This window comes from Pelobates fuscus, chromosome 6, assembly GCF_036172605.1.
Source record: "Pelobates fuscus isolate aPelFus1 chromosome 6, aPelFus1.pri, whole genome shotgun sequence".
NCBI classification, from domain to species: domain Eukaryota; kingdom Metazoa; phylum Chordata; class Amphibia; order Anura; family Pelobatidae; genus Pelobates; species Pelobates fuscus.
In genome coordinates, this window is record NC_086322.1 from 25,300,418 (window position 1) to 25,314,270 (window position 13,853).

The following is a 13,853-nucleotide window of genomic DNA, read 5'->3' on the forward strand; positions in this document are numbered from 1 at the left end:
GCTGACTTCAATTGGAGATTATGTATCTATATCTATGTCTAGTAATATATAAATACCGTAATGCCAGAATACCAGAGTATTGCAGTATGCAATGATACCTTTGTCGGACTAACATAATATTTAAAAGACAAGCTTTCAAGAGTTTTCCTCTCTTCCTCTGGTCATACTGATCAATTTCAGAGGACCCCACACTCAAAAAATATTTCCTAAACCCCCCCAATACTAGCATTCAAACAACCGCCTAACCTGAGACAGAGATTGGCCTGCAGAAAATTGACCACAGAACAGGAGCTCACACAGAATGGCACTGTACGATGCAACAAATCACTCTGCAAACTGTGTCAACATATATGTGGAAATAACACAGCCAGACAATAACAAATCACACAACATTAAGGGATCATATTCATGCACATCTGCGAATGTGGTGTACATGATACAGTGTACAGTGTGCGACAAAGGTTGCTACATTAGAGAAACTGGCCTTAAGCAGCATCTCAGAATGAACCTACACAGACACTCAATAAAGAACGACAAGGAAAACGGATATTGTACCCCTGTTGGTCATCACTTCACCCAGACTGGTCACTCCATCCAAAACCTCGGGATTAAAGTTCTTAAAGGGAATTTCAAAGCCTCTCATGAAAGAAAGACATTTGAGATGAAAATGATCAGACATTTCAACACCCGATATTAAGGACTTAATGTAGACAATGGCTTTCTTACACACTACCAAAACCTTTTATAAGCACACATCTTAAAGGGACACTATAGTCACCCAGACCACTTCAGCTCAATGAAGTGGTCTGGGTGCCAGGTCCCTCAGGTTTTAACCCTGCAGATGTAAACATAGCAGTTTCAGAGAAGCTATGTTTACATTAGGGGTTAATCCAACCTCTAGTGACTGTCTTCTAGAGGCGCATCTGCAATGCTGGATGCGAATTTCGCATCCATCGCGCAGAGCGACCATAGGAAAGCATTGAGAAATGCTTCCCTATGGACAGTTTTTTGGGAGCTCACGTCGGAGGGGGAGGAGAGGTCACCAGCGCCGGGCTGGATTAAGGTAAGAACCTGAAGGGTTTTTAACCTCTTTAGCGCCACGGCAGGGGGACCTTGAGGGCACTATAGTGTCAGGAACCGCTTTGTTTTCCTGACACTATAGTGATCCTTTAATGTCTTACATAGTTATTTTTCAGTATTCTCGTTTAACCTTTATTGGATCTGTAACGGATCGCCTGGCACCCCGACTGGGTACCTCCGTTGATGGATGCTCCTAGCGCTTCTTGAGGATTCCAAGCACTCTAGCCGACACCACAACGACCGCAGGACGAACCTCTCTTCCTTCCAGAGCGAAGCAGGAACGAGCTCTTAAAAGAGCTTTGGAGTGATTATAGCAAGGGAATATGCAGAGCATAGCAATCCCTTGTAGCAGATTCCCCCAATAAGAGACAGGACTCCAAATTGAGGGTGAAATAGAACTAACTCAAACTTTATTTTACTTGGGACTAGCCCATTTGGTCTTAACATTAACATTGCTGTGAAAACTCAATAAAATTACAAACAGTCAAATCATAGCAGGCAACATTCAGTGACTTATTATAACATAATTACATATTTATAAATAGGTGGGGAAGACCATAATTAACACAAATGTCTCTCCTGCATGCAGAATTAGCGATATGCAAATCTACCCGAATATGCAAATTACCAGTCTTGCTATTCAGGTAGTGCATATTACTGTTGCTACCAACAGAGGGCACTACACAAGCTCCATAGCCAAATCCACCTAGATGGTAGCAATCCTCAGCAGTACAGGAGAGCAGGCAATACATCCCAGGGGCCATAGTCACATGGCAGGAGGCTGGCAATCAGTCTTCTCCAATGCCCAGTGGCAAGGCTGGTACCGCCACAGGATCAATGTATATACATACACAAATGCAGCTATATACTTGCATGCCCTGCTCTGCTGTTTTCTTGTTTTTTCTCTTTTTTCTTTTTAACTAGCTTATTGACTCTTCTTTGTTTATTTACTTTTTCTGGCTCTTCTCAGCCAACCTGCACCTTTCACTTACAGGCACATCATCTGCTATTTATGGCACCCCACTCACTCCCCACTCCCTCCCCTTCTCTAACATCAGTTGTTTTAAGTGTTAAACTCTTTCTGATTGATTTGTATTGCTTCAGACCTGAAGAAGAGAGGAAAACTCTCGAAAGCTTGTCTTTGAAATATTATGTTAGTCCAATAAAAAAAGGTATCATTGCATACTGCAATACTCTGGGATTTTGGCATCTTGCCTACTGGACTAATACGGCTAATTCAATCTACAATATATAAATATTTATAGTGTGGATTGGATTAGTGGTACAGTGTATATAGACATATAGAGGAGTATTTAGCATAAGAATACTTACATTTGCATTTTCAGTAATATTACGATAGCAGGACAGACCCAACAGCTTTACTTACCCAACTATCTGATGGAAATACTTTCTGTATCCATCTAACGTTTCATGCTAAAGAGAAATAGAGATGGTTATACTCTGTTATACAAGAGGTTTTCTTTCAAAAACACATGGGGGTTTATACATTGTAAAGCGCTACAGAATCTGTTGGCGCTATATAAATGGCAATAATAATAATACACTTAACACTGAATTATAGAGAATTAAAATCAGAATGGCTACTAGACACTAAGCTTTGCAATTCACCTTATTAGTGAATATTGTAAGGGGAACCGCCACTCCTCAGGACTTTTTAATATTATGTTGACTTATTTGTCTATAATTTATAAAAACCTTATTTGTGAGAGCTGGAAAATAGAATTATTTATAGAAATCCACACGGAATTATTTAGCGCCAAATAGAAAACGCCAAAAAACAGAATGTTATGAAACGCAATTTGAAGGAAGACGGCAAAATTGCAAAAGTAATGAATAGTGGAAAAGAACATCAGAATTGGTGAAAAAAAAAAAAATCCCAAAAAGGTGCAGTTTATTTACTGACACTTTGAGAAACTCTCTCTCATCCTCATTTGTAATGTGTGCTTTGGCTGTGCCTGGACTGAACCACATAGTGATTTCAATTACTTATGCCCATGTAAGCCTTGCATATCTACTTCTTTCTGTTATGTATACCCACTGTGTAACTGAAATCATTGTGGGTAGATATTGACATCATTTCCAGGAGATATGTCATCACGCAATTTACGCAGGTTTTTTCCTGCCACACAATCTAAAATATCATTTCATTCCAAAGGTGCTCTACTGTGTCAGCAAGTCAGGATTGTGAAGGCCATTGGAATAAAACAGAGTAACTTTGTCACATTTATGAATTATCACAATGAAATACCAGACTGGCTATGAAGGGAGAAGAATGGTCAATAACAATACACAGTTAAAGGAGCACTCTTAAGGGAGGAAAGAAAAAAATGTATATAAATTTAGTAGATAACCTCGAAATGGAAAATATACCGCATAAAACATAATAAAAATACAGAAACGCATGAGAAAAATAAAAATTAAAAGTAATTTTAAGAATGATGGTTGATAAAGTATGAGAATTCGGGAGATGATATATTTTTCAGTATGAAAAATTGAGCAAGTGGGTAGATATGGACAGACGAACCATTATGACTGATATTAACAAACAATAACATATACATTAACTTATAAAAACAAACAAAAAAGGAACTTAAAGGAACTCTTTGGTCACCAAAGTAACTTTAGCTTAATGAAGCAGTTCTGATGTATAGATCATGCTCTTGCAGTCTCACTGCTTAATTCTCTGCCATTTAGGAGTTAAATGACTTTTGTTTCTGTTTATGCAGCCCGGGCCACACCTCCCCTGGCTGTGACTCACGCAGACTGCGTGAAAAAAAATATTTAACTTTTAATCAGATGTAACTATCACATGCTCTGTAAACTGAACTCTATTTACATACATGATACTCTTGCAAGGTCTAGAAGGCTATTAACAGAGCAGGAGATAATACATTCTAAATTAATTTTGAATACTGGTAGTGTTAACATTAGATGACTATACAGGAAGTGTTTAGGAAGGCTGTTTAAGTCACATGCAGGGAGGTGTGACTAGGCTGTATAAACAAAGTGATTTAACTCCTAAATGGCAGCTGGACTGCAGGGGCATGATCTATGCACCACATCTGCTTCATTAAGCTAAAGTTGTTTTGGTGACTATAGTGTCCCTTTAAAGGAAAACAGTCACTTGGATTTGTACTATTATGTTTTCTTATCACTATGTTCAGCAAATATGTATTTGCGAGGTATGAAAATACAATTAAATATTGAAATCTACACTTCTTTAGCCTGTAACTGTGCGACTCCATCTTATCTCCCTGTCAATCATTATATCTATCAAGATATTGTATTATTTCAAGTGTTTTGTGCTTATGGGGGGGAGCCACCATGGAAAGCTGTGGAACAAGATGACATTGCATATAGTGACTGCTCCCCTTTTTTAGAAAAGACACCTTTTACACATAACCCATTATGTTTCTATTTTTCATTTGCACTGTTTGCCCTGGCTGAAGGTAATGAATAATTACTCTTGGATATTAATGTAACATAATATATAAAAAGAGGGCATCTCTAGAGAAGAGAAAAAAAAAAAAGGTTAATACAAGTATAGGAGATTTTCAATGTTAAACTCCAGAGTAGTGACAGTTCCCGTTTAAGGGAATTCGGTAGTCAAGAGTGATAAAGAAATAAGGTATCAATTCATCATAGGACAATGTCACATCAGTGAGAATGGGATTAGCTTCACTTAGCATGAATTTGTTATTTTGTTATTGAAAGCTTAATTGAGGTGGATTGTAGAATGTGAGCCAAGGACAGTAGCAGCTACAATGTGTGTGCTTAAGGGGAGTCTATCTAGCCACCATGTGGTACTCTCAGTGGTGTATTTTGGATTTGTGCTGCCCTAGGCACGACTAAATTCTGGCACCCCCAAAATCTAAATTTGCCCCCCCAATTCGTGCCAAGGCCACTTTTTTGACTGACAGACACATGGCCTCATTGATACATGCACTGATATACACTCACTGACAGATACAGTCATTGGCACACACATACAGTCATTGGCACACACTGTTTAACCAACACACACTTTCACTGACAGACACACACTCTCAGATACACATAAAATTACATACACACACTGAAACACACTCACAGGCACACCCATTCTCACTGAAAGACACACACTTACACTTACTCACAGACACACACTGACAGCTACACTCACTCACAGTAAGGTGGACAGCCCCAGAACATGAAGCAAACAAGGCATTTGTCTGGGAGATTGGGTGACGTTTTTTGGCTCCCCCCCTGAAAGTGCCGCCCTAGGCAAATGCCTTGTTTGCCTTGTGGTAAATACATCCCTGGGTACTCTGATAGGAAGATAACACATAGTGCTTGCCAGACAGGTAGCCACTACTTACCATGTTGGATGATGGTTGTAAGACCAGCCTGGCTTGCTTTCTTCTCTGTTTCCTGTAATAATTCTCAAAGACCTCTCGTGAGCCCTAAAAGAGAACACAGAAGGCCACTATAATAAAAATGATATACTTGTAAAATAGTAAACGTTTAGGTCATTCTGGAGGGGGAGAAAATGTGTGCAGTGATCATGTTATAAAATATAATTGTAGCAGAGCTGCAATCCTAAAATACATAAAAAGATCTCCCCTGTTATCTTCTGGAGCTGGAAAGAAATGCTGTTCAGTGGTTATAGCCCATTCCCCCAGTAACTGGGCGACACAAGTTCCGGAAGTCAATTGAAATTTATTCGGCCACACGGCTTTTTATGCACGGCCCCTAGCATGGGATCTCCACAAATAACATTACAGTTTTTTCCCCCCAAGAGTCTCTGGGACTGAGAAATAATTGAGCTCTAATCTGGATAACTCAATTATCCGTCAGTTACAGGAAATACATACAATATTGTAAATCACCCCAGAAACATAAGAAAATAATACAGGAAGTCTACAAGTCCGATATCTCCGAATAGCCCTGGTCTGAGCGCCCAACATATCCAAAAAGCACTCAGATCGGTTCCCTGAAACAAAATCGCCATTCGGGAGAAGTTTTGACCGATCGGCCACGATGTGATGCCCCAAACGCTCCTCCTGGCTACTAAGTAGCAAATGCTCCCCCCAGCCTTTAGTTCATATCTCCGAAACGTGGAAAGTGTACGGGTAGCGGTACCATCCTTGCCTGGGTTCGCGAGCGCGTATAGCCGAAAAGAGTTCCATGCGCTTGACGACCAAGTACCGCCGCCTGTGTTCGGGAGACAAAATGGCCGCCATGTACAGGACCACGTGCGTTCGGTTATACGAACGGCAGCCATCCCGAGAAAGCACTTGAGTTAATCCTTTTAAATTGCGGTTAACAACCAGGGGTGGTCTGTGTTCTGAGCCAATAAAGAGGGGGACCACACAAGTTCTGTTCGGTTCAAGAACAGTGGAAAAGGGGATTGTTCGGGGAAATGGAAATATGAGTTCGGGAAACCACAGGGACTGATACCAGGTCCGCCACTATAATATTTCAGTTTTACAGGGAAAGTTTGCTTGAAATAAGTGATACAACAGCCTAAGCAATATGAGAGCTGTCAGGCAGGGAAATTGTTAAATGTGTTGATTTCCAGGTGAGCCATTTATAGAACACGGTTACAAAATGTATAGTGCTCTGGGCAGGGCACATTGTTCCAGCAAATGATCAATATCCCATCAGTAACGGGAAACCAGGCGTATTTCAATGTTCCCTTAGGGTAGCATGCTTCAACAAGGGAGTCATCAATGCATAAGTCATACCTCCAGAAAAATGATCTATTTCTTCTATCACACAAGTCTGTACACCTTTAAACTTATCAATGATGGAGAAATGCTGTATCATTGGTTTTATTTATTTAGCCATTCATATGCTGGATGTATTACATTTCTTAATCATAAATTCCACCTAACTCACCAGGGTCAACCTTTAGTGTTTTCAACAGTCCCTTATTAATCTTTCCCAGGCCTGCCAATAACTCCACTATTCACTCCTTCTCAGTGCGTCAACAGCTCCAGTATTCACGTTCCCAGCCAGGCCAATAGTTTCACTGTTCAATCAATTTTCACAACAGCAATAATTCCCTATTCCTTTATTCCACCTTTACCAGATGGGCCAACAGTTCCTCTATCCAAACACCCAGAGCTTGGCCAAAGGTTCCTCTATCCAAACATCCCCAGCTGGGCCAACAGTACTTCTATCCCAACATCTCCAGTTTGTCCAACTGTTCCTCTATTCAAACATCCCCAGTTTGGCCAACAATTCCTCTATCCAAACATCTCTAACCAGGCCAACAGTTTTTCTATCCAAACATCCCCAGCCGGATGAACAGTTCCTCTATCCCAACATCCCCAGTTTGGCCAACTGTTCCTCTATCCGAAACATCCTTAACTTGGCCAAAACCTCCTTTAACCATCCACAGCGTTGCCAACTATTCCTCAATGTTTTAAACAACTGATTATGGTTTAAATTAATTACATTATAATTAATAATACAATAGTTATAGCTTGCTAAGAAGACAATTCTCAATAAAAAACAAGGAAACTCCATCACCTCATGAACAGAAATACTTTAGAAAGAATCAAAGTATTACAAACATATCAAAATCTATTTATTATTGTATGTATGTGACTGAGACGGACATTGTACAATTCCGTCACAAAAATATCAACAAATATGGATAATCTACACATGTGTTAATTGGACTAGCCTCTTACGTTCTCGTGACTATTGGATAAAACAATTGGGATAATTCATTAAACTAGAAATTATTTGGTAAAAGAGACTTACAATATTATAGGTCAAAATGGCTAAAACAGAAAAATAATTGAGTTGCAGATTTTTTCAATTTAAGAATTTTGAATTCAGATTTGCAATTACCTCGTCAATTTCTCCCAATTCCTGGTTTAGGAAACAAACCCCATATTTTTTTTCTTTACAAATTTTACCTGCCTAGGGGTGTATGCACAAAGCAAGCCCAAATTGGTTGTGGGCCATTAACAAGATATTCCGGCAATGAATGAGTTAACAATTAAGCAGGATTAAAGGCACCACATTCTACGAGCCATTAACCCTCTCCAGAGACCCCAGTGTGCAGAGTTAAGAGCGTGTGAAATAGAATCTGTTCAGGGATACCTTGAGGGTCACCAGGTCACCAAAGCCTTAATAGGACTACATAAGCAGTTCACCCTGTGGCCTCAGGAGACCGTGAACAGTAGCAGGGCCATTAGCACGTAGCAGCCAGTAGTTATCACAGACCACTATCCTACTAATGTTTTTTTCCTGTGCCCTTATCAAGCTGAAGCACAAAGTATCTCACCCCAGCCTGGCCCCTATGATCTCAGACCAGTGTTTACAACAATCTAAGAGCAGCAGACATCAAGGGCAGGAGATGGCCAGATAGAAGTGACAGCATTAGCTCAATGAGAACTCAGTATGCTGCTCCAGCTCCACAGGAGTCATCCGGTTAAGGGCTCAGGTACTGATGTTGAATACAATTGAAAGTGCTTATAACACATCATCTTGGCTTCAGTTTTCCAGTAAGTCAAGTTAAAACGCTGCTTTACCCCAAATAAAGCCCTGTATTGGTCACATTAACACTTTCAGTAAAAAACACCCTTTATTCAGACTTATACATTGTCTCTTGACAGGCCCTGTACCCCTATACACTGCTTCATGACAGCCCCTGTACTCCTATACACTGCCTGCTGACAGCCCCTGTACCCTTATACACTGCCTGCTGACAGCCCCTGTACCCTTATACACTGCCTCCTGACAGGCCCTGTACCCCTATACACTGCTACATGACAGCCCCTGTACCCCTATACACTGCTACATGACAGCCCCTGTACCCGTATACATTGCTTAATCTCAGCCCCTGTACTCATATACACTACCTCCTGACAGCTCTGTACCCCTTTACACTGCCTGACAGTCCCTGTATCCCTACACCTTGTCTCCTGACATCCCCTGTACCCCTATACACTGCCTCCTGACAGCCCCTATACCTTGTCTCCTGACATCCCCTGTACCCCTATACACTGCCTCCTGACAGCCCCTATACCTTGTCTCCTGACATCCCCTGTACCCCTATACACTGCCTCCTGACAGCCCCTATACCTTGCCTCCTGACATCCCCTGTACCCCTATACACTGCCTCCTGACAGCCCCTATACCTTGTCTCCTGACATCCCCTGTACCCCTATACACTGCCTCCTGACAGCCCCTATACCTTGCCTCCTGACATCCCCTGTACCCCTATACACTGCCTCCTGACAGCCCCTATACCTTGTCTCCTGACATCCCCTGTACCCCTATACACTGCCTCCTGACAGCCCCTATACCTTGTCTCCTGACATCCCCTGTACCCCTATACACTGCCTCCTGACAGCCCCTATACCTTGCCTCCTGACATCCCCTGTACCCCTATACACTGCCTCCTGACAGCCCCTATACCTTGCCTCCTGACATCCCCTGTACCCCTATACACTGCCTCCTGACAGCCCCTGTATCCCTATACCTTTCCTCCTGACAGCCCATATAAGTTGTAAACTATAGAGATGTTGTATGGCAGAACTTACTGGAGATAAAATGCCGTTTAATTTACATGGGAAATAAAATGGCTTAATTGATAAGATTGTACGCTTGTTTGAGCAGGGTCCTAATTATCCTCTTGTCTCTGTGATTATATGTAAAAGTTTCTCTCCGATTTGTTGATTTATCCCCTTTATAAAATTGTTCAGCGCTTTGCAATATGTTGGCACTTTATTAATAAGAATACTGATAATATTAAGATATGGGAAAGCACGTCCATGCAGAATCAGCCTGGCTGACCATCAATAAGCGTGCTTGTAGCTATAAACCTGATATCAAACTGTTAGCTCTGTTTCGCCTGCATTATGTGTTCCAGGGAGTGTGATAAAACACAGGTTATTTTACTAGCTAGACACTTCCCAGGAATATTGTTAATACCAGTGCCTGGCCTCCATTGTTCTCATGTTTCCTGGGTGCTATGTATCCCGATTCAGGATTCCAGGGTATTTTCCAGACAGCCTGGATAGCATTAATTTACTGTCAGCACCTCGGACAGCGGCTGGGTGCCATTCTGCTCACTGCAAACAGGACTGGGGGACATAGAGTCTCCTCTCTCTGCTCACAGATTACAATGTGAAGAATACAGCAGCTTGCGTTAGAAATGGCAATTCACTTTACCTGTCAATCAAAGCTCATGCTTACAAGTGTGGAAACTGCAGTAAGTTTTCTCGAGTCTTCCTGCAGTACAAACCAACACGTAGAACTACATATATAGCAAAGTAAGAGCCGAGCCAAGGTGTTTACGCTAAAAATGCAACTTATGTGTGGCCTTATCGCTTTGCCTTACCGTCTTACACACAAAACATGCTGGAGTTTGATGCTTTGAGACATGCATTAAGAGATCACGGAGAGGACATCGGTCGCACAGGGGAACGTATCCTCTGTTCATCGTCAGATCAAAGCCAGTGCTCGGAAATGTGACCAGAGGTGCTGCACACCTGCTGCTGGGCTGCCTCTCTACGGCTTTTTCAAGTTCAGAAAGTAGGCCATTAACCCCAGTCTGACCTCCTCTTTCACTTGCTAACCTTCCTGAGAAAGTTCAGTGTTTCCTGGAAAAGTCTGAGGCCGACTGTGATAATGTACAGCCCCCGTCTTACTTACAGGTGCCTAGGCCGCTGTGCTGGAGTCTGACCGGGAGCTGACCCGCTCTCGTACAATACTTGAACTCCTGCCCCGCTGATAAGCCTGCGAGATAGGAGCTAGGTTTTTCTAATCATTCCTTTGGGAATATATTAGTGTCTCGGCCATAAAGATTGAGGTGACCTCAGGGTCGATTACATGAGGGGGGAACAAAGAATAATAAATACTGTAATGTTTATGCTAAAGGAGGCTTTTTATCCTGGGTTCGGAAGCAGCAGTTCTGATTATTATTAGTGCTATTTGTGAGGGATGCAGGGTGGCTGCCCTCATGCTTCCTAGAGAAAACAAAAGAGGCAATTTCCTCTAGCCGAAAACAGGATCTGGCCAATCGCTCAACACAGACCTTATCTTCAGGTCACTAGTGGGTCTGTACAGCAGGACCCAAAGCAGCAAACCACAGCATCTGCATCCATCTTGCTTTCTGTGTTACAATGAACAAAAGCCGGTTTCATAGATTGGATAAACTGTGATATTCAATGGACATGTAATAAATTGTCCCTACTTCTTACGTATTGCTCTTATCCAGAGAGCTTTAAAATTTATTAAAACAGAACATTTATATTATATTATACAGAATACAGACACAGGATCCAAACTGTGAGCCTACGTTCTAGCAATTACAGTAATTCTATACAACGTGCTCGGCGAACAATGAGTACATAATTCAAACAACAAAACCAATGACAACACTTGTTACAAATATTTGGCCCTGAAAGCATTCTTCGATGCATTCTGCATGAAGAGGCAATGCAGCAGGATTTTATGGGTGGAAGAATGTAAATCAACAGGGTTTTATGGGTGTGAGGCAGCAATGCAGCAGAGAATTAAAGGAAAGAAGTGGTGATGGTGCAGGGTGTTGTGGGTAACAGGCGGTAATGGTGCAGGGTGTTGTGGGTAACAGGCAGTAATGGTGCAGGGTGTTGTGGGTAACAGGCGGTAATGGTGCAGGGTGTTGTGGGTAACAGGCGGTAATGGTGCAGGGTGTTGTGGGTAACAGGCGGTAATGGTGCAGGGTGTTGTGGGTAACAGGCGGTAATGGTGCAGGGTGTTGTGGGTAACAGGCGGTAATGGTGCAGGGTATTTGGGTAACAGGCGGTAATGGTGCAGGGTATTGTGGGTAACAGACGGTAATGGTGCAGGGTATTGTGGGTAACAGGCGGCAATGGTGCAGGGTTTGTGGGTAACAGGCGGTAATGGTGCAGAGTTTGTGGGTAACAGGCGGTAATGGTCCAGGGTATTGTGGGTAACAGGCGGTAATGGTCCAGGGTTATGTGGGTAACAGTCGGTAATGGTGCAGGGTATTGTGGGTTACAGGCGGTAATGGTGCAGGTTATTGTGGGTAACAGGCGGTAATGGTGCAGGGTGTTGTGCGTAACAGGCGGTAATGGTGCAGGGTGTTGTGCGTAACAGGCGGTAATGGTGCAGGGTGTTGTGGGTAACAGGCGGTAATGGTGCAGGGTGTTGTGGGTAACAGGCGGTAATGGTGCAGGGTGTTGTGGGTAACAGGCGGTAATGGTGCAGGGTGTTGTGGGTAACAGGCGGTAATGGTGCAGGGTGTTGTGCGTAACAGGCGGTAATGGTGCAGGGTGTTGTGCGTAACAGGCGGTAATGGTGCAGGGTGTTGTGGGTAACAGGCGGTAATGGTGCAGGTTATTGTGGGTAACAGGCGGTAATGGTGCAGGGTGTTGTGCGTAACAGGCGGTAATGGTGCACGGTATTGTGGGTAACAGGCGGTAATGGTGCAGGGTGTTGTGGGTAACAGGCGGTAATGGTGCAGGGTGTTGTGGGTAACAGGCGGTAATGGTGCAGGGTGTTGTGGGTAACAGGCGGTAATGGTGCAGGGTGTTGTGCGTAACAGGCGGTAATGGTGCAGGGTGTTGTGGGTAACAGGCGGTAATGGTGCAGGGTGTTGTGGGTAACAGGCGGTAATGGTGCAGGGTGTTGTGGGTAACAGGCGGTAATGGTGCAGGGTGTTGTGGGTGACAGGCGGTAATGGTGCAGGTTATTGTGGGTAACAGGTGGTAAAGCAGCAGAGTGTTGTGGGCAAAAGTTAACAATGCAAAGTGGTTATGGGTAAGAAGCATGGAGGTGCACTGTTCAGGATAAAATGGCATCTTTTGAAAAGTGTTTTTGCCCTAAACAAAATTTATTAATTTCTTAAATATAATGCTTGTTTTAAAGAAACAGTAAGAGGAAGTGATATTAAATTCTGCATGTTACTTCTCGCTGGCCAAGAGTTGGGTGGAGATTCACATGGTTTCCACTTACAGGTGATCACCCTGGGGGACTTTACCTCCCCCTTTATTTCAGGGTGTGTGTGGTACTGCATGGAATTGCAGCAGAATAATTCCTCAGCACACAGTGTTCCACTTTCACTTACATTTTACTCAGCCATCAAGTAAAATAGTGGCAATAGCTTCACCTGCGGCTGCCCTAGCAATAATCAGCATGACTGACGGCAAACCAAACAAGCCTCCACTAGTCACACTGGAATATGACGGCATCTTGCTCTGGATAAACCTACATAGCAATTTACCAGCAGGATAAACACTTTTTTTTTTTTTTTTTTTTTTTAACTTTTTGTTTATTAATGAACAAAATATTAGAAAATGTACATTTAGCTTTTTATAAACCAGTACATAGAAGGCAAATGTTAACGGTTTGAGTGCCACTAGCAGGCCCTGCACTTGCTAGAAGAATCTTCATTCGTAGCCCAGACTGATATAAACAGGAACGTCTGTCACCCCTTCATGCAGTATTGAGGAGGTTAGCGGCCAGGTGTGATCGACCGGTTCATTATACCTGCTCGGTCAGCCACAGGGTTATTCGCTTAAGTCAAAATTCTTAGTGAATTACAAAAAAGCAAAGGGCCAAAGTAACCAGTTCGGCTTTTTTGGTCTGGACTTTGAAATTCACTTTATTGAACAGCCGTGACATAGTAATAGGCAGCGTCGTATACAGGAATATGTGCTAGAGCATAAAATACTGAGGACGTAACCAGAAATGAACAAACTAAAACAATCATTCCGTTATTAAAGAATAACAATAATAAGGAT

At 42.5% G+C, this 13,853-nt stretch overlaps 1 protein-coding gene across 2 annotated transcripts in view; it reads right to left on the reverse strand.

Annotated features, from left to right (window-relative positions):
* EXOC6B (exocyst complex component 6B) overlaps positions 1 to 13,853 on the reverse strand; it is a 253,118-nt gene that overhangs the window by 113,348 nt on the left and 125,917 nt on the right. For both annotated transcript variants that reach the window (XM_063457580.1, XM_063457579.1), the window contains exons 9-10: positions 5,460 to 5,543; positions 2,468 to 2,514 (exon numbers count right to left, since the gene is read on the reverse strand). In XM_063457580.1, the coding sequence (XP_063313650.1) occupies positions 2,468 to 2,514; positions 5,460 to 5,543 (131 nt within the window). The remainder of the gene's footprint in view (positions 1 to 2,467; positions 2,515 to 5,459; positions 5,544 to 13,853) is intronic.